General features: G+C 41.7%; 1 protein-coding gene across 5 annotated transcripts in view; it reads left to right on the forward strand.

Moving 5' to 3' along the window:
• SEPTIN6 (septin 6) overlaps window positions 1–19,813 on the forward strand; it is a 42,207-nt gene that overhangs the window by 14,873 nt on the left and 7,521 nt on the right. For 3 of the 5 annotated variants that reach the window (XM_026674804.2, XM_087972187.1, XM_087972188.1), the window contains exons 3-9: window positions 8,762–8,957; window positions 10,226–10,412; window positions 12,374–12,535; window positions 13,349–13,445; window positions 14,815–14,983; window positions 16,002–16,134; window positions 17,181–17,371. In XM_026674804.2, the coding sequence (XP_026530589.1) occupies window positions 8,762–8,957; window positions 10,226–10,412; window positions 12,374–12,535; window positions 13,349–13,445; window positions 14,815–14,983; window positions 16,002–16,134; window positions 17,181–17,371 (1,135 nt within the window). Of the gene's footprint in view, window positions 1–8,761; window positions 8,958–10,225; window positions 10,413–12,373; window positions 12,536–13,348; window positions 13,446–14,814; window positions 14,984–16,001; window positions 16,135–17,180; window positions 17,372–17,710; window positions 17,977–19,813 lie in introns of those variants that run through there. The other 2 variants (XM_087972186.1, XM_087972189.1) reach the window with 2 other exon arrangements.

Consider the following 19,813-nt stretch of genomic DNA (forward strand, 5'->3'; position numbering starts at 1 on the left):
TAATTAGGCTGTTGTTTACTGTTTGACTGAGTTGATAGTTCTTTGATTTGAGTAAGATAATCAATTCAGTAAGTTATGCCCAGTGGTGGGATTCCAAAAATTTTAATATTGGTTCTGTGGGCGTGGTGTGGCTTGGTGGGCATGGCAGTGGAAAGATACTGTAAAATCCCCATTCCCTCCCCACCCCACTAACCTGCTTTCCAGCTCCGTTCTCCTGTGCAGGGCAACCAAAGCCAATCAGCTGGGACTCGATGGGAGATGGAGAATAGATGGGGGCGGGGCCACTCAGAGGTGGTATTGGCCGGTTCTCCAAACTACTCAAAATTTCTGCTACCGGTTCTCCAGAACTGGTCCAAACTGGCTAAATACCACCTCTGGTTATGTCCACAGGTGTAGTGCCACTTTAATTGAGATGAAGACACTAAACTAAAATTCCCATTAAACAAATTGTGAATTCTGCCTGGGTTCCTTCTGTAAAGTTGATGTAAATGATGAAATTGTCTTCCTATTGATTGAGTTGTTCACATAAACGTTGTATTCATTTCCCTGTTCGTATTGTCACTCTTGTGTAGGATATTTTGAAAGAGAACAAACGGTCGTTGGCGACTGACTTTTAATTATGACTGATACACCAGCCGCCGGTGCATTTAAGTGGAATTTCACTGTAGATTGAGATTGTTATGCCCTTGCAGGAAATTTAATTAAAAAAGAAAGAAAGAAATTGTCCGTGTGGATAGTGCTATATTAAGAACGAAGAGAACTCGTCATCGCTCTCAAAATATTAACTCGGTCTTATGAATCATCTATTTATAAGAATATCCACACAAACCTCCGCACTTTTAATATTCATGTTTTACATTTATTATTTGGGCATTCCAACCACTTGCCCTTTATTATTGTTATAACGAAACCGCAGGCCTGAAATGGAGGGTAGAGCTACATATTGCAGGTGAAAGATTCAGGATGAGGGCCAACGAGCTGAGCAGCGGAGAAGATGAGAGACAACACAATACGGTGTTTGAAACAGCACTGAAGGAACCCAGTTTTCCATTTCCATTTCGCCACGAAGCTGATGAATGGAGAAGAAGACCAGGCAGAGCTGGGGAGGGAGTTAAGCATGTCATCAGCGTAGAGTCGTTACATTCCCACAAACGGTCCAAATCCAATCCAACTTGAATTCTGTTGACCGGCGTCTGTTTACTGTTGAACTTTAGTTGTCAATAAAGGAGAATATTTGTAGTGCAGGGTTGAAAAGAAGGGTCCTTGATGTCCTCTGAGCTTTGTTGCTTTCTTGCAGATGTTTCTTGAGCCAACTAAGTGACATCAGTGCTAGAAGAAAGTGGGGGGGGGGTGTGGAGAGGAGGAGGAAGAAGAGGAGGAGAATGCAGACATTTCATGACCCATCAGTGCTAGAAGAAAGTGGTGTGTGTGTGTAGAGAGGAGGAGCAGCAGGAGGAGGAGGAGGTGGTGGTAGAGGACAACCGTGGGGTCCTTGATGTTCTCTGAGCTTTGTTGCTTTCTTGCAGATGTTTCTTGAGCCATCTAAGTGACATCATCAGTGCTAGAAGAAAGTGGGGTATGTGTGGAGAGGAGGAGGAGGAGGAGCAGCAGGAGGAGGAGCAGCAGGAAGAGGAGGTGGAGGACAACTGTGGGGTCCTTGATGTTCTCTGAGTTTGGTTGTTTTCTTGCAGACATTTCATGACCCATCTAGGTAATTTCATCAGTGCTAGAAGAAAGTGGTGTGTGTGTAGGGAGGAGGAGCAGCAGCAGCAGCAGGAGGAGGAGCAGGAAGAGGGAGGAGGAGGAGGACTATGGGGTCCTTGGTGCTTTCTGAACTTTCTTGCTTTCTTGCAGACATTTCCTTGCCCAAACTTGTGATAGCATTGATGTTGTTATTTTTTGATGATGAAGATTTTTTTTTGAATAAATCTTCTGTGCTGCAGTCTAACGGACGGACTCTTGGTGCCTGACAGGAAGATACTTTCCACGCCAGTAACTTACACGATCTCCACTGCCACATCCAGCCATTGTTGACACGACCTAGTAAAGTCTGTCTGCATGCATTGAAATTTTGACACAAGAATGACTGGATGAGGCTCGAAGATGCTAGAGGTTACTGGTGTGTGTGTGTGTGTGTGTGTGTGTGTGCAGGAATGACTTAGGACCCTGGGCTTATTCCTTTTGCCTTGTTGAAGGAAAAAAAAATCCTTTTCAATTCTTGGGATGGAAGACGAAATTATAAAGAAATAAAAAGAATGAATCTCCTCAGTCGGTGGAAAAATAAATAATCCTGGAATGAACAGATGGAAGTAAATTGATAGAAATCAAATAAATATGCTGTATACATTTAAGTGAGAGGCTTTTTAATGTGGTTTTTTTTTTTAAAAAAAGTTTTAACTGTTTTAATATTTTTAAAACTGGGAGCCTCTGAGTCTTACAGTACAACACGGGTGGCAATAGAAATTGAATGAATGAATGAATGAATGGAAATGGAATGAGTGAATAAACAAATAAATAAAGGAGATAAACAATTAATTGATTTGAATGAAATTTATCCCAGGGCCAACTTCATAGAATCTCTCTCCCCTTCCTCTCCCTCTCTCTCCTCCTTCCCTCTCTCCCTCTCCCTCCCTCCCTCTCTCTCTCTCTCTCTCTCCCTCCTCTCCTTCCTCCTCCCTCTCCCTCCCTCCCTCCCTCTCTCCTCTCTCTCCCCCCCCTCTCCCTCTCCCTCCCCTCTCCTTCCCTCTCTCCCTCCCTCCCTCCTCTCCCTCCCTCTCCCCCTCTCCTCTCTCTCCCTCTCTCTCTCTCCCTCTCTTCTCTCCCCTCTCCCTCCTCCTCTGTCCTCCCTCTCTCTCCCTGCTCTCTTCCTCTCTTCCTGCTCTTCCTGTCTCTCCCCTCCCTCCCTCCCTCTCTCTCCTCTCTCTCCTTCTCTCTCTCTCTCTTTCTCACTCTCACTCTCTTTCCTCACTCCTTCTCTCTCTCTCTCTTTCAGCTTTCTCTCATTTCTTCCCCAGAAAAAAAAACCCCAGACTTTTTGTAAAGAACTTCACCTAACTGCTTTTATTTCAAAAAAGAGGAAACGGTGACGTCAGTTCTGGATGCCTTCTGCAATCCAATTTGACTGCTCTGGGTGTTTGGGTGGAGTTCTTAATGTTCCAAAAAGAGGAATTCTTGCCTCCCATTTATTTATTATAAATAAGCAATCTTAGTTCTATTTTTTTTAAAAAAAAAATCTGATTTCTTCTATCCCATAATTCTATGGCCTCCCTTAAACCGCAAAAAAGCAACTTTTTAAAGTTTGATTCCGGCAAAACATGGCTCAGCTTTGGCCAGCTGTGAAGGGTGGCTCATTCAAAGTGGGTGACCTCTTCGTCAGGAAGCTTGGCCGGGTTCCATTCCAGGATGGTGTTACACCAAAGCAGAGATCTGTCTCCACTGTTTTGGTTCCAGGAAACTTTTCAATTTGGAAGTGATGATGGCGGCTGTTTCCTCAGGCAAATTAATGTTTTCTGCGTCCTCCCCGGTGCCTAATTTCTAGACTGGGTTGCAGGAAATCCGTAGCTCATTAAAGAGCCGTTCCTTCTTGCTGGCCATAATCCCAGAGATGACATGTCCTGATGAGAGCAAGTTGAAATTAAAAAACAAACAAGCAAACTATATGACAAAATGTTGAACCTGTTTCCGAATTCCACCCAACTCTTCCTCTGGTTCGGACCATGAATTGTATTTGCTTTTTACTGCAGAACCTCTTAGCGTTGCAACTCAAAATATTTATGTTATACTAGCTTGATACCCGTGCTTTGCTATGAAACTATGTGGTCGGGCTTAGTTTTTGGAGAGAAAAATAAGGAGGGGGGGGGAATTGTGCCTCTGCCTACCAGCATCCATCAGTATTCATCTGGCTAGCATCCTGTCAGGGTGTGAGAGAGTTGAGGGCTGTTTGGAAACTGAAGCAGTATTTGCTGTGTGAGCAAGAAGGAGACAGCAAGGAGCCTGGTCGTGGCTTAGCTTAACTGTTCTGTACTAAAGCTGCTTGCTGCTGTGAAATTAAAATTGAAACTCCTCTCCTCTGCTTGTATTTTGCATTTTGGAAGTGATTTCTTTTCAGGTGGGGAGGGGGAGTAGAACTCCTTAGCATTAGAGTGTGTTAATAATAATATACGAAATACTCTAAATGCTCTGATGGTCATTTCAAAAAATCATTTCTTAGTGAGCCCCTAGAAGCCAAGAGGAACCTACATGCCAAATTTCAAGTTTGTAGGCTTTATGGTTCTGAAGATTTTGTGATGATGCATGAGTGGCATTTTGCTTTTATATATATAGATTTTTCAGAGCCTTAAAAGAAATATGCACACTCCTACATCTTTTTTTTTTTAAAGCAACGTTTCAGATGTCCCTTAAATGATATCACTGTAGCACTGTTGCATAGCTTTGGAGAGAAAGAAGAAAATCAAGAATGAAAATAAAGTTCTATAAGCTATATTTTTCCCTCCATATTTTTCTCCTATCATGTGGATAGAAAGCTAAAACTGGAAGATTTTTTTTTCCCTTAAGAGAAAAAAAACAACCCTCAGAATATTCTGTGGGATAGTAACTCTGGATCGCCTGATGGGTTTCCGTAAAAAGCAACAAAGAAATTCTAATTTGGGATCCGCAGTGGCGCCTTGTGTAAAATGCACTACTTTGTGTGATGCAGATTTGAACGTCATCAAAATCGCTGGTGTTTTGATTCTTTTGATACAGGGAGATTTTTTTCGGAAAAAAATTCCCTTTGGAAAGGAAGCAAAAAAAACCCTATTTATTTTATTTTATCAACTGGTTGTCACAACTTGTCCAATATAGTCATCTGTTCAGCATCTGAGATAAAAATCATTGCCAACCCATGCTAGCAAAAACCCCAAGATAGCCTGTTTCAAAGGATAAATTGGTAACAGAACAAGTAACTGGACAGTTTGCTGGAATCAAAGCTTCTGGGAAAGCATAGCATAGAATAGAATAACAGAGTTGGAAGGGACCTCGGAGGTCTTCTAGTCCAACCCCCTGCTTAGGTAGGAAACCCTACACCACTTCAGACAAATGATTGTCCAATCTCTTCTTAAAAACTTCCAGTGTTGGAGCATCCACAACTTCTGGAGGCAAGGAGTTCCGCTGATTAATTCTTCTAACTGTCAGGAAATTTCTCCTTAGTTCTAGGTTGCTTCTCTCCTTGATTATTATTATTTATTATTTATTTTATTTGTCAAAAGTTTACAATATAACAGAAACAAGAATAAACATAAGTTTAAATACAAGAAATAGGAACTAATAATCGGGGACAATAGGACAAGGACGGTAGGCACGATTCTGCGCTTATGCACAATTCGTTTCCACCCATTGCTTCTTGTCCTGCCTTCAGATGCTTTGGGTAAGGACAGGATTAGATTGATGAACTCTTGACATTTGTTGGGCAAAAGAGGAGGAGGAGGAGGAGGAGGAGGAGTCCTTGGTGCTGCCTGAGCTTGGTGGTTTTCTTGCAGATGTTTCATGACCCAACTGGGTAACACCATCAGTCTAGAAGTGAGTGGGATGGAGGAGGGGGAAGAGGAGGAATTCTTGGTGCTCTCTGAGCTTGGTGGTTTTCTTGCAGACATTTCATGACCCAGCTAGGTAACATCATCAGTGCTAAAAGTGAGGGGAGAGGGGGAGGAGGAGGAGGAGGAGGAGGAAGAAGAAGATTAGGAGTCCTTAATGCTTTCTGAGCTTGACGATTTTCTTGCAGGCATTCCATGACCCAACTAGGCAACATCATCAGTTCTATAACCTCACTTCCTTCTAGCACTGAAGATGTTCCCTAGTTTGGTAATGAGGTTCAGTTCCGAATCGAAGAAGCTTCTTGGATGAGAAGCCAAATGTTTTTTATAAAAAAAAAACCAAGGAAGTCCAGTTGCCTTTTGGAAAAAAAGGGACCACCACGTTCTGGATGATTGAGAATTTGCATCGGCCTTTTTCCTGTATTTTTCATGTCTGCACAAACACTATCGCAGCCCTTCTGTGTAAACCTGTGCCTGCCTCTTGGCTTCCCTCCACCCCTCGCCGTGGTTTCGTGAAAGTGCATTCTGCCTCTTCATCTGCTTCGCAGAGAGAAAAAAATAATGTAAAAAAGGAAATTCTTCCGAAAAGCTACAGATTATCCAGATGGAGGATTATTGTATTTTTAAAAATTATTATTATATACCTTCATTTTGCCTCCCCCTGTGTTGCCTTGGCATTTTTTGCTTTTATCAATTAGATGCTTATAAGTGCCAGGTAAAAACCATTTTTAGAACCCACTGGATGGAAGGATGGCTTTTAACTGCTGAATTAATAATAGCGGCAATCATATTGCACATTGTTTCATGTATCAGGTTTGCAAAAGGCTTCAAGCTCACACCGGGGCTGAGAGAGGATGCTGGTGTCTTAGAACCAAATACAAAAAATAGCATTTTCTTCTGCTAAATCCAAACTCATTTACTGCATCCCTGAGGCCAGATACAAACAAGATATTGAATAAAAGAAGCATTGAATCCTTCTCTCTCTCTCTCTCTCTCTCTCTCTCTCTCTCTCTCTCCCTCTATCTATCTATCTATCTATCTATCTGCCTGTGTAAGAGAAAACAGCAAGTGTAATGAATCTAAAAATAATGAAGAACATAGTTGCTTTCAAAAATCTGAATAAATTCCGGTGCGTGAACACTTCTATCGCAATCTTAAAACTCCTTTTGCAAAAATTTATACATTACTGTTTCCTTTTCTGCCCTGATTCCCCTTTTGTTCTGATTTGAGATGCATATGTGTATTTGTATGTGTGTCTGTGTGTGTGTGTGCTTGGAAGTGCCATTTCTATTTTGAATAGCTTAGATCTCCTACCTTCTCCCACGTCTTGAGGGCAAATTTTGCCGTGTTCTGTGATGCAGGAAATGGTTGTCAGTGAATTATTATCCTCACATAAAAAAAAGAAAGAATACCTACCTCGAGATTAGCAAAAATGTATCCCAATATGAATCCAGCTTGCTGGAAGTGCAAAAAAGAAAGAAGGTACCGGTACATTTTATCATATGTGATGGTCCTGCTTGAAACTCAAAAATATTGGTTAAAAATTCAAAAGTGGCTACAAGAGATTATCAGTGAGCAAATAGAATTAGAACCAGAATTGTTTTTATTGGGGATATTCAGGAAGAAATATGGGAGAAATATAAAATATTTAATATGGCACATTTTAACTGCAGCCAGGATTGGCTATGCCCATTGTTGGAAACACACATGTATACCGCCAGAGGAATTGATCATTCAGAAAATAATGAGCTGTGTCGAGATGGATAAATTAACTTTGAGTTTACAAGAGAAAGAGGAATCTGACAATTACAAGATTTGGGGAAAATGGTATGACTGGATTGAGCAGAGATAGATTGTTGGATAGATAAATGGATTGTAAAAAAATAAGGATAAGCAGCACTAGATAAGTTAAAGATTTATATCCGCACAAATTTTATACAGTATATTTGTAAATAATGCGCAAAATATTAGTATAAGATGAATGTCACAAACTGTTGATGTTACAAGATTTATATTTTTGTTGTTTGTCGTTTTAAAATTATAAAAGATTAATAAAGTTTTTCCCAAAAAAGAAAAAAAAAGAGTAAGAGTAAAAACCCACAATGTACTACTACACTTTATTTTGTTTGGGTTTGAGGGAGCCTCATAACTACACAAATGGGTTTGATTTTAAAATTAGGGAGTAGGGATAGGGTAACCTTTTATTTTTCAAACAGAAATGCATTTAAATTTTTAAAAAATCCTAATGTTACCCTGCTCACCGTTTGTGGTTTTGGATATTATTACGATACAGATAGAAGAAAATAGTTGTAGTTCTGGGTTGAACGGTTGATCTTTAATCAGCAGAACGACTTCGCTTCCAGAAGTTGTGGGTGCTCCAAGACCAACAGTGGAGATTTTAAAAGAAGGGTTTGGACAATCATTTGTCAGAAATGGTCTAGAGTAACGAGAGAGGAAGATGTAATCAAAAAAATGTTTTAGATTGCGCAGAAATGGATAGGCTGACATTAAAAATAAAAGAGAAGGAAGATACAGAATATTTTCAAACGTGGGATTTGTTTTATAATTGGTTGGAAAATAGAAATAGAAATTAGGAGCTGGGAAAATATTATGTTATTACTATGATTATCATTATTACCATTGACAATATTATTATTGATATTATATGATATATTATTATGTAAACAATTGACCCAGACAGTACATATGTATGTTAAATTGAAAATCTATAAATAAACTATATGTATAAAAAAGAAATGGTATAGGGCTTTCTGCCTAGGCAGGGGGTTGGACTAGATGGCCTCCAAGTACACTTCTGTTATTCTGTTATTGTCTGAGCTTGGTTGTTTTCTTGCAGACGTTTCATTATCAAAATAAGTAACATCATCAGTGTCAAAAAGACCACATAATTCGAATATTTATTATTGTTTTTCGTTTATTGGGGTGGAAACTCCTCAAAATTCCTTCCTTAAAACATTAAATATTATCCTGCTTATGTTAACTGTACTGTACTAGCAAATACTGTTCTCATCACATATTTAGCTTATGTAAATACTGGAAAGGAAAAAAAAATCACATTGCTCTTTGGTTCACTTTGTGTTTGCTTTTATTTTTTAGATGTTGTCGTAAGTTGTAGAGTCCTTTTTTAAACAAAACATCTTCGTGTGGTGTGTATTTTTCCAATCCCAAAGGAGAAACAGGTCTCGGGAAGTCGACGCTAATGGACACACTCTTCAACACCAAGTTTGAAGGAGATCCAGCTTCTCATTCCCAGCCAGGAGTGCAGCTGAAATCCAGTTCCTACGACTTGCAGGAAAGCAATGTTCATCTGAAGTTGACCATTGTTAGCACGGTGGGCTTTGGCGACCAGATTAACAAAGAGGACAGGTAAGTAGGACTTAACCCTTGGTGAAATAGAAATCAGGACTTATTTTCTGGATAGATTCATCCAGAAAACAGGAGCTACATATGTCTAACGAAGAAAAGGACTAGGGGTGGCATGATAGCAGTCTTCTAATATTTCTCGAGCTGTCAGGAAGAGAAAGGGTTCAAACTATTCTCCAGAGCACCTGAGGGCAGGAGAAGAAGCAATGGATGGAAACTAATCAATCAGAACAATTAATTAGTGGAACAACTTGCCTCCAGAAGTTGTGGGTTCCTGCATGACTGGAGGTTTTGAAGAAGAGCTTGAACAACTATTTGTCTGAAATGCTGTAGGGTTTCTTGTTGTAGGCAGAGGATTGGATTAGAAGACCTCAAGGTCTCTTCCAACTCTGTGATTTCGTTATATCGTTGAGAGCCAAACCTGTTAGTGTGTTCTGACCCAAACCTTGTTCCAAGGAAACAAACACGAAACGGAGGTAACAGCAAAACCCTTTAATGATTCTTTACGAATTCCTTCCTGGTTAAAAGGCTATTAAAACTAATTGTATCTGATAAGAACAAGCCTTGCCAAGGTTATGCAAGGCTGCCAAGAACACTAGATAAAATTGCCAAGAAATATTTCAAACACAAAAAGTATCCAAACACAAACTAAGATAGTCTGAACGTCCACAAGGCTTGAGTGCAAAAACTTCTTTGCTTCCTGCAAAAAACTCCAGTTTCTCAGCTGGCTTTTATCTCTTAAGGAAGGGGCCATCACCTTGCAGCCTTACTCCTGAGTCGCCCGTGCTGCAGCAGCTGCTCTTTCCTTCGAGCAGCCCTGCATGCACACATACTGGGCACAGGCTCCTCAGGAACCTCTTCATCACTGTTGCCAGCCTCCACAATCTCCAAAGGCAGCGTTCCACTCCCTGATGGTCCTGGCCCCATCCCTACATCACATGTAGGCCCCTCATCTGAGTCCTCAATCTCCCAGACCTGAGCTGTCTGCACCTTCTGCCGGTGAACCACAACATAGTGCCTTGTTGCTTAATCCAGACAGGTCCCTTAGATTGGTTCATATGAAGCTCTGAACAGAAAAGAGAGTGGACAAGGCTGGCATTTCCTCATGAGACATGTCCAGTCTTGACTTCTGGGACTGGTAGTACTCACCCAACCATCTGGAGAACACCAGACAAAAGAAGTTGCGCAAAAAAAGCTTTTCTTCTTTGTAGGAAGCATCGGGAAAAAATTAACACGTGTTTTGTCTCCCCATATATATTTTTCCCATGAAGCTATAAACCCATTGTGGAATTCATTGATACCCAATTTGAAGCCTACCTACAAGAGGAGCTGAAAATTAAGCGGGTGCTGCATAATTACCACGATTCCAGGGTCCATGCTTGCTTGTACTTTATCGCTCCCACAGGACATTCTTTGAAGTCCTTGGACTTGGTCACCATGAAGAAACTGGACAGTAAGGTAGGACGTGCAGGTCTTCTCCAGATGAGAAGGTCTTCTTCTCTTCTCTTTTGACTCATGAGGTCCACTTCTGTGGTGCTTCCCATACTTTGATTAAGTGGGATATAATTCATTTGGAGATTGTGTTGTTTGCGTGCAGTTCAGTAGTGGTATTCTACTGGTTTGGCCCGTAGTGAAAGAAACAGCTACTGGTTGGGCTGAACCAGTATTTCTTTCTTTTTTTCCCCTCCCAATGATCAGCTGTTCCGATGATCAGCTGTGCTGGGATCCCTCTCGCTGTCTTACTGCTTTGCCCAGGAGGCAAAAAAAAAATGGAGTGTAGGGGGTTGCTGCAAAAAAAGAAGAAGAAGCCATGCCCACCCAGTCACATGGCCATGCCTACCTAGCCACGCCCACAGAACCGGTTATAAAAATATTAGCATCCCACCCCTGATGCAGTTGGTATTCTTAATTCAGCCCTTCTTAAATAGAATCTGGTAGCAAGTTTAAGGATGTCTTATGCTGGTTGGGAAAAAGAATATTGGAAGATTGAGCCAAGAGACTCAGCCAAGGGAGAGAGCAGATAAGGGACAGCCTAGCCCACACTGGATAACGGACGGGGTAATCATCTCAGAAGGGATCCTTCTCTAAGTCCTCAGGCTGTTAAAGTGAAGGTGGGAGTTTTGTCCTTTCAGACTTGCAAGTTTCTGTTAATGTAAATGTGCTATAAAATAGCATTAGCTCACCTGGTTGTGATTCCTATCTGGTTTACCCCACCGGGCTATCCTCCATCTTGCGAGTGTGAAAGGGCATCCTTTCTCCCTCCTCCTTTACAGCCAAAGAAACTAGGGAAGGTCTTTTTGGAAGCTAATTCTACTCACTGTTCAGTTCGGGGCTCTTCTGTATTTTATCTGGGGTGGGCTGCTGGGGGTTCACAGGGGTTTGGGAGACCCTCTGACTAAGATTCTGCACAGTTCAGAGAACCCCCAAATCCCACTCCTGGCTGGCCCCTCCCCCACCTCCCAGGAGTCCCCAGGTGGCCCATTTTGGATGCAGGTAAGTGTAGGGGACACACGGAGGCTCAAGGAGAGCAAGAAATGCCCCCCCAAGTTTAGGAAGGCTGGAAATGGGCCCATTTCCGGCTTCCAGAGAGACTCCAGAGCCCAGGGAGGCCATTTTTGCCTTCCCGGAGGCTCTAGGAAAGCCTCAGGAGCCTGGGGAGGCCAAAAACGCTCCCTCCGCCATGATGCAGGAGGCCGACTAGGCCACGCCCACCATGGCCACGCCCACCCAGCAACTGGGCAGAGAACCCCTTGCTAAAATTTCTGAAGCCCACCCCGGCTCTTATCTGACCATTCCCTAGTCAGCATCTCCTTGTCCCATCTCCCAAGGTCTTTCCCACCTGTTATTTATTACACAATGGAGTTTCTTTGAGAAAAGTTTGGATCAGACTGGATAGTCTTGAATTGAATCCAGAACCGGACAAACTATGACATGGGAACCCTGATTATGCCACCGATTATCCATGACGTGCATACCCCAAACGGGTGCATGTCAATGTGAAGTTAATTGCAGCCATATGCTCTCTCGTGTGGAGTACAGATGAAAGGAAAAGGAATGGAACATTAATCAAAATCTTGCTTCCCAAACAAAGAGTCGTGTGTGTGCATATTTCCTGTTCAGTTTTCAGTTTTAATTCATCTATCTATCTATCTATCTATCTATCTATCTATCTATCTATCTATCTATCTATCTATCTATCTACATACACATACACATACACATACACATACACATACACACACATATATATCCAGAAATAATGTAAAAGAGAATGCCAGCTGGTTTTGCCTGCTATGGAACAACCCTTCTTCCGTTGCTCTACCTTTTAGGCAAAATGGCTCTGGGAATTTTCATGCAATCAAACTTGATGTTGTTTAAATGTTCAGAATGCCTCTTTTCTCCGTTGGGATTCCCTGCAGGTGAATATCATTCCTATTATTGCCAAATCTGACGCCATTTCCAAGAGCGAGCTGACCAAATTCAAAATTAAGATCACCAGTGAACTCGTGAGCAACGGAGTCCAAATCTACCAATTCCCTACTGACGATGAATCCGTGTCAGAAATCAACGGAACCATGAACGTAAGATAATACCGCAATAACCATAATCACTTCTGGAATAAAATATTGCATTTGGAAAAAGGTGTTTTTTTTTCAAAAGGCGACTGGACTGTCTGGTTTTTCCTTTGAAGACTTTTCACTTCTCACCCAAGAAGCTTCTTCAGTTCTGAGAGAAGCTGAAGAAGTTTCTCAGAGAAGCTGAGGAAGCTTCTTGGATGAGAAGCAAAACTTCTTCAAAGCAAAACCATGAAAGTCCAGTTCCCTCTTGAAAAAACACCTTTGGGACATTGGAAAAAAAAGATTCACACCTGATCTCTATCCCAGACTTTCAAGCAGGACTTCCTTGTCTTCTATTTTTCCTTCCTTCATCCATAATGTTGAAAGTATATTTTGATTATAGTTTGTTTTTTAATTGAACTATCATTAGCAAACATTATCAGATAACCAAATTAACATAGATATAAAATGAATAAGGGGGATGGGAATAAAAACACCAACAAATCTACTAAAGTTTTCCAGATGCTTTTTACTAGTTTATTGTTTTTGTTTTAATGGTTTTATAATTTTTGAACTGTAAGCCGCCACATGGTTGAATTGGGTGACTGTAGAAATTGAATGAATAAATGAATAACAATTAATAAATAAAATGCAAGCAGAGAGGTACTATTTACAGATTTACCATGTATGCAAAGTATTACCTTATTGCAGTCTATTGCTATAGGGAGAAACCGTGAAATCCACTCAAGTTTGATAAAACTGTGACTCCTGTTTATAATGTCGGATATATCAACTAATATTGGAAGTGCATTCTCTGTTTTTCTTGGGGTGCTCCAGGCTCATTTACCTTTTGCCATCATTGGCAGCACAGAAGAAATCAAGATAGGAAATAAAATGATGAAAGCACGTCAATATCCATGGGGAATAGTGCAGGGTAAGTAACGTGGCTAGTTGAAGAGACCTTGGTGCGGTGGTGGGATTCAAAAAAAATTACTACCTGTTCTATGGGCATGGCTTGGTGGGTGTGGCAGGGGAAGGATACTGCCAAATCCCCATTCCCTTCCCACCCCACTAACCTGCTTTCCAGCTCAGTTCTCCTGTGCAGGGCAACCAAAGGAGACCCAGACGATCAGCTGGGACTCAATGGGAGGCGGAGGATAGATGGGGGCAGGGCCAGTCAGAGGTGATATTTGCCGGTTCTCCGAACTACTCAAAATTTCCGCTCACCGGTTCTCCAGAACTGGTCCGAACCGGCTGAATCCCAACTCTGCCTTGGTGGCATCTTGACAAAATGTTCTTCCTTGTTGGGTTAGCTTGACCGTGGGCAGCTGATCCTGATCAAGATAGATTCATTGAAGGTGCCATAAAAGTTCCCACTGGTGTAATAACTTTTAGAGTTGTTGATTCTGTTCAACAAGAAGCAACGGATGGAAACTCACCAAGGAGAGAAGCAACCTAGAATAAGGAGAAATTTCCTGATAGTGAGAACAATCAACCAGTGGGACTCCTTGCCTCCAGAAGTTGTAAATGCTCCAATACCCGGAGGTTTTTAAGAAGAGATTGGACAACCATTTGTCTGAAATGGTATTGGGTTTCCTGCCTAGGCAAGAGGATGGCAAGAAGACCTCCAAGGTCCCTTCCAAGTCTGTTATTCTGTTATTCTCTGATGGTTGTTTTCTTGCAGATATTTCATTACCAAAATAAGTAACATCATCAGTGTTAAGAGGACCGCAGAATTGAAATATTTATTTATTTTGGGTTTGGGGGAGTGGAAACTTCTCAGAATTCCTTCCTTAAAGCGTTAAATATTCTCTTGTTCATGTTAACTGTACTGTATAAGTAAATACTGTTCTCATCTCATATTTAGCCTATATAAATATTGGAAAGGAAAGGGAAAAAAAACATATCTGCTCTTTGGTTCACTCTGTTTATTTCTTAGATGTCACTGTAAATTTGTTATTCTGTTTTCAACCATGACAGCTTGAAGGTAGATGGACTTCAACTCCCAGAATTCCCCAGCGAGCCATACTGGGCTGGGGGAGCCTGGGAGTTGAGGTCTCCACATCTCAAAGTCACAAAGACAGAGGAACGATGTTGTAGAGCAGAGGTCTCCAAACTTGGCAACTTTAAGACTTGTGGACTTCAACTCCCAGAATTCCTCAGCCAGCTATGCTGGCTGAGGAATTCTGGGAGTTGGAAGTCCACAAGTCTTAAAGTTGCCAAGTTTGAGGACCCTTGTTGTAGAGCAACACACAATCACGATAAACTTTATCGGTCGCCCTCTTTTTAATCTACCCACACAGTGGAAAATGAAGCCCATTGTGACTTTGTGAAACTCCGAGAGATGTTGATCAGGGTCAACATGGAAGATCTTCGCGAACAAACCCACACACGCCATTATGAGTTATATCGACGGTGTAAACTGGAAGAAATGGGATTTAAGGACACCGATCCCGACAGCAAGCCATTCAGGTACGGCTTACCCAGATCAGGGGCACCCATGGAAGGAAGGGGCTGTCCAAAAAATAAGCCATGATGGTGGTTGTTTACTGCATGAGTAACGTTTTGTTACTCACACATTACTCTAACACTTATCCCTGCATTACAGCACTACTTAATACAACATTGGTAGGAGAAAAAAATCACAGAGGAAAAAAAAAACAGGACCAAACTTGTTCTGAAAAACATAAACTTTGGTCTGGATTCCTTCATGGCACTACCAAGCCAAGAGATATTTCAAACAATTATTGTTTGGTCAGTTATATAGGATACAGCGCTTTGTTATTTGTATGTACACTGAGAGCTTATGCACGTGAGACAAATTCCTTGTGTATCCAATCACACTTGGACAATAAAGAATTCTATTCTATTCTATTCTGTTCTGTTCCATTCCATTCTTTCCTTATTCTTTATTCTATTCTATTCTATTCTATTCTATTCTATTCTATTCTATTCCTATTTATTCCTTATTCCATTCCATTCCATTCTCTATTCTATTCTTATTCTTATTCTATTCTATTCTATTCTATTCTATTCTATTCTATTCTATTCTATTCTATTCTATTCTTTCTATTTCTATTTCTATTTCTATTTCTATTTTTATGCTGTTCTGTTCTGTTCCATTCTTATTCTATTCTATTCCATTCCATTCTTTCCTTATTCTTTCTCTTCCCTTCCCTTCCCTACCCTTCCCTTCCCTTCTCTTTTCTACTCCACTCCAATCCAATCCACTCCAATCCAATCCAATCCAATCCATTCCATTCTCTATTCCCTATTTTCTATTTTCTCTATTTTCCCTCTATTCTATGTTGGGCTTAATTGTGGTCATAAGTCAAGGATTGCCTGTATAATCTTGATTCTGCAGATGTACAAGCAGAAGACCTTAATAAGGTATTGGATCACATGAGCTGTAAGGTGACTCAAGCTGAATTGGCTGGTTTTTTTCACCCCCTCTTTTCAAACGTTTCCTTCTTCCACCTTCTTGCTGTAGTTTACAAGAAACCTACGAGGCCAAAAGGAACGAATTTCTTGGAGAACTTCAGAAGAAAGAAGAGGAAATGAGACAGATGTTTGTCCAGAGGGTGAAAGAGAAGGAAGCAGAGCTGAAAGAGGCTGAAAAAGAGGTGAATTGATTGATTGGTTGATAGATTGATTGAATGTATTTGCTCTCTATCTCATTTCGAAGCGACTCTTGAATTGATGAGGGTCTGCAGAGTGGCTGAAATGGTATCGCATCAATCATGACCAAGATTGACTCAGCAATGTTTCTGCTTTTAAATGCATTCTTTCCCTCACAACAAGGTAACTTTGGTTGAATCAAGCTGCAAATTGCCCCACAGCAACATCTCAGACCTGACCTTGAGGAGGTCTATTCCTCACTTAAAATTAGTAGAGTTTTCAATCCTTAGCAATAGCACTTCTATCCCGCTTCATGGTGCTTTATAGCCCTCTCTAAGCGGTTTACAGAGCCAGCCTATTTGCCCCCAACAATATGGGTCCTCATTTTACCCACCTCGGAAGGATGGAAGGCTGAGTCAACCTTGAGCCTGGTGAGATTTGAACTACCAAATTGCAGGCAGCCGTCAGTCAGCAGAAGTAGCCTGCAGTACTGCCCTCTAGCCACTGCGCCACCGTGGCTCATTATCTTTCTTGCAATCCTTATTTTCTTGCAGACTCTTTTCTATGCAAAGCCAAGAGAGACTATCTGAGAATATCATGGCAGCTGGAGGGAGGTTTCTCAGAATGCCACAAAAATTGTGAGAGGTTTAAGGCAAGTTAGGCTACCTCGGAGAGGCATTTAAATTAAATCAAAGTTCTCTCTCGAGCTTTCCTATTATCACTTTTGTATTTCTGTCCCAGCTACTTTGTTGAGCAGGCTATTCAAACGTCAAATGTGCTCCAACCCACGCTACAGATTTTTGATTCAGGAGATTCTGCGTCTCACCTGTAATCCCTTCAGAAAGCAAGTGGGTTATGGGATGGCTGAGCCCCATAACTTTCTTCCTTGAGAGTTTTGAGATGGTCTATATTTAGATCATTTTGTTCCAGGCCTAGTAAGTTCCTGAGGAACCTCATGGTTCCTAGATGAGTTCTAGATATCCCTGGTTAGGCCAAGGATCTTCCCTTGAGTATTGGTATCGACTTGTGTGCCTCGGTACCCTTATTCCAGCTCCACGAGAAATTTGATCGTCTGAAGAAGCTGCACCAGGATGAGAAGAAGAAGCTGGAGGACAAGAAGAAATCCTTGGACGATGAAGTCAATGCCTTTAAGCAGAGGAAGACAGCCGCTGAATTGCTCCAGTCTCAGACTCAACAAGCAGGAGGTTCACAGACACTGAAAAGGGAAAAGGAGAGAAAAAAGTAAGTGGGCACCTCCGGCCTCTTCCGTCCTCCTTTTCTCCATAGTTGAGATCTTTTGACCATCCTTAGCTCTTTTTAAAAATCCTCTTAGGGAGCTGGGCTGTTCGGGGCATGGATAGGTAAGAGCAGAGGTGGGCAACTATGGCCCTTTTATGGATTATGGACTTCAACTCCCAGAATTCCTGAGCAAGCCATGCTTGCTCAGGAATTCTGGGAGTTGAAGTCCATAATTCATAAAAGGGCCATAGTTGCCCACCCCTGGGTAAGAGTGATAGGATCTCTTGGGTTGTTCCTCAAAACGGTTTAATCAATATCTGGTGATTTCCCATCACTTCATAGCAATGTTCCTTGGGCTTTGCTACTTGGAAGATGGCGGACAGTCTCTGAAGTCACCTCAGAAGTCCAAAACATTGGCTCCCATCATAAAAACTGGCCATATCTAACTTATAGAACTGCCCGACCAGAAAGACACGATATGCTTTCTACAGGGTGGCTGCAGTGAGAAGATGGATGTCAGCCTTGGAAGCCGATTGAGTTAGATCATGTCATCTGGTCCCACTGTTGATTCCATCTTATTTACCTCACCTCGTGAAGGGAAATCTGTCCTTGAAGCCATGTGCTCTTCACTCTTCTTAGACCAGGGGGGTCTCCAAACCTGGACAACTTTAAGACTTGTTCAACTCCCAGAGTTCAATTCTAGGAGTTGAAGTCCACAAGTCTTAAAGTTTCCAAGGTTGGAGACCCCTGTCTTAGATCATTGACTTCTGTTACCTCAACGAGTCACTCCTTTAGGGATACAAGTCGCTTTTTACCTCAGTCAACTAGGAAGAAAATAGCCCTCTCTTGTTTGCGTTATTTGAAGAGTTGAAGACATGGCGCGCTTCAGCCTGAGATTAAAACTCTAAAATAGTGTCCACCTTAGCAACTTTAAGATGTATGGATTTCAACCCCCAGAATTCCCTGGCTAGCAACGCATTAACACATCTTATTGCTATTAATGTTATTAATATTAATGTTGCTAAGGTAGACCAATCTTTTTGACTTCAGAAACTGTCCATCTTCTTCCACCATGGTTCCCCACCCCCGTACCTAATACTGCTTTTCATAAAACAGTAAGTTATTGAGGTTCTTAAAGGGACATTTTTCATTCCCCCCCAACCCCATGAGATATGGGAAGGAGAACCGAGCAGGTCAGATAAAACCCACTGATCCCCCAACTTTGCCAAACGAAAACTAAGCAGGCCTTCTCAAAAATAAAAGAGGCCGTAATCTTCACACTTTCTCCATGTTCATCCTTTCACCAAGTCTTCTCCAGATTGGTTGTTTCCTGGCTCCCTTCACACTCATCATCACAAAATCTCCAGAACTGTAAAGCCTACAAACTTGAAATCTGGCATGTATGTTCCTCTCCGCTTCTAGGTGCTCGCTGAGAAAGGATTTTCCGAAATGACCATCCAAGCATTAGTATTTCCTATATTATTATTATTCACATGCTCTGATGCTAAGTTTAGTTTAGTTTAGTTTACTTTATTGTCATTGCACCTCGTACAACGAAATCAAACACCATCTTCAGTGCACATCATGACCATGACCATGAAAATAAACACAAACACACATCCTTCACCCTTCACACATTGAATCGGAAACCCCCAACACCACACCAATACTGTACTATACAGCAGAGCTACTGCCCTGGGATAGAAGCTGTTTTTCATCCTATTCGTCCTTGTTTTTATTATTCTGTACCGTCTGCCAGATGGTAATAGGTCAAAAAAAAAAGGGAGCCCAGGATGAGATGGATTTTTGAGAATGTTTTGAACTTTCTTAAGGCAGCGGGAGCTCTAAAGCTCTTCCAAAGAGGGGAGAGGGCAACCAGTGATCCTCTGGGCAATGACATTAACCCTCTGGAGTGCTTTCCTATCTGCCACTGTGCAATTGGCAAACCATACAGAGGTGCAGTATGTTAAAATGCTCTCTATAGTGCAGTGGTAGAAAGTCACCAGCAGTTTCTCATTCAGTTGTTGTTTTCTGAGAAGCCTCAGGTTGTATAATCTCTGCTGGGCCCTTTTGACCAGGGCTGCAATGTGGGCACCCCAGGTCAGGTCCTCTTTTAGCGTAACACCCAGAAACGTAAAACTGGCCACTTGCTCCACTCGGTCTCCATTGATAAGCAAGGGCTGGATGTATGATCTGTTCCTTCTATAATCCACTATAAGCTCCTTGGTCTTATTGGTGTTGAGGGGCAAGTTGTTGTCTCCACACCACGAAAGCAACCGGTCCACCTCATCTCAGTAGGCAGACACACACACACACACATACCCCCAGAGATAAGTCCCACCACTGTTGTACCATCTGCAAATTTAGCAATAGTATTTACTAACGTGAGTGGGAATGCAGTCATGCACATAAAGAGTATAGAGTAAGGGACTCAACGCACAACCC

Source organism: Notechis scutatus, chromosome 10 (assembly GCF_049901735.1).
Source record: "Notechis scutatus isolate UNSWTSFEM ecotype Mainland chromosome 10, rNotScu1.2, whole genome shotgun sequence".
Lineage (NCBI taxonomy): Eukaryota > Metazoa > Chordata > Lepidosauria > Squamata > Elapidae > Notechis > Notechis scutatus.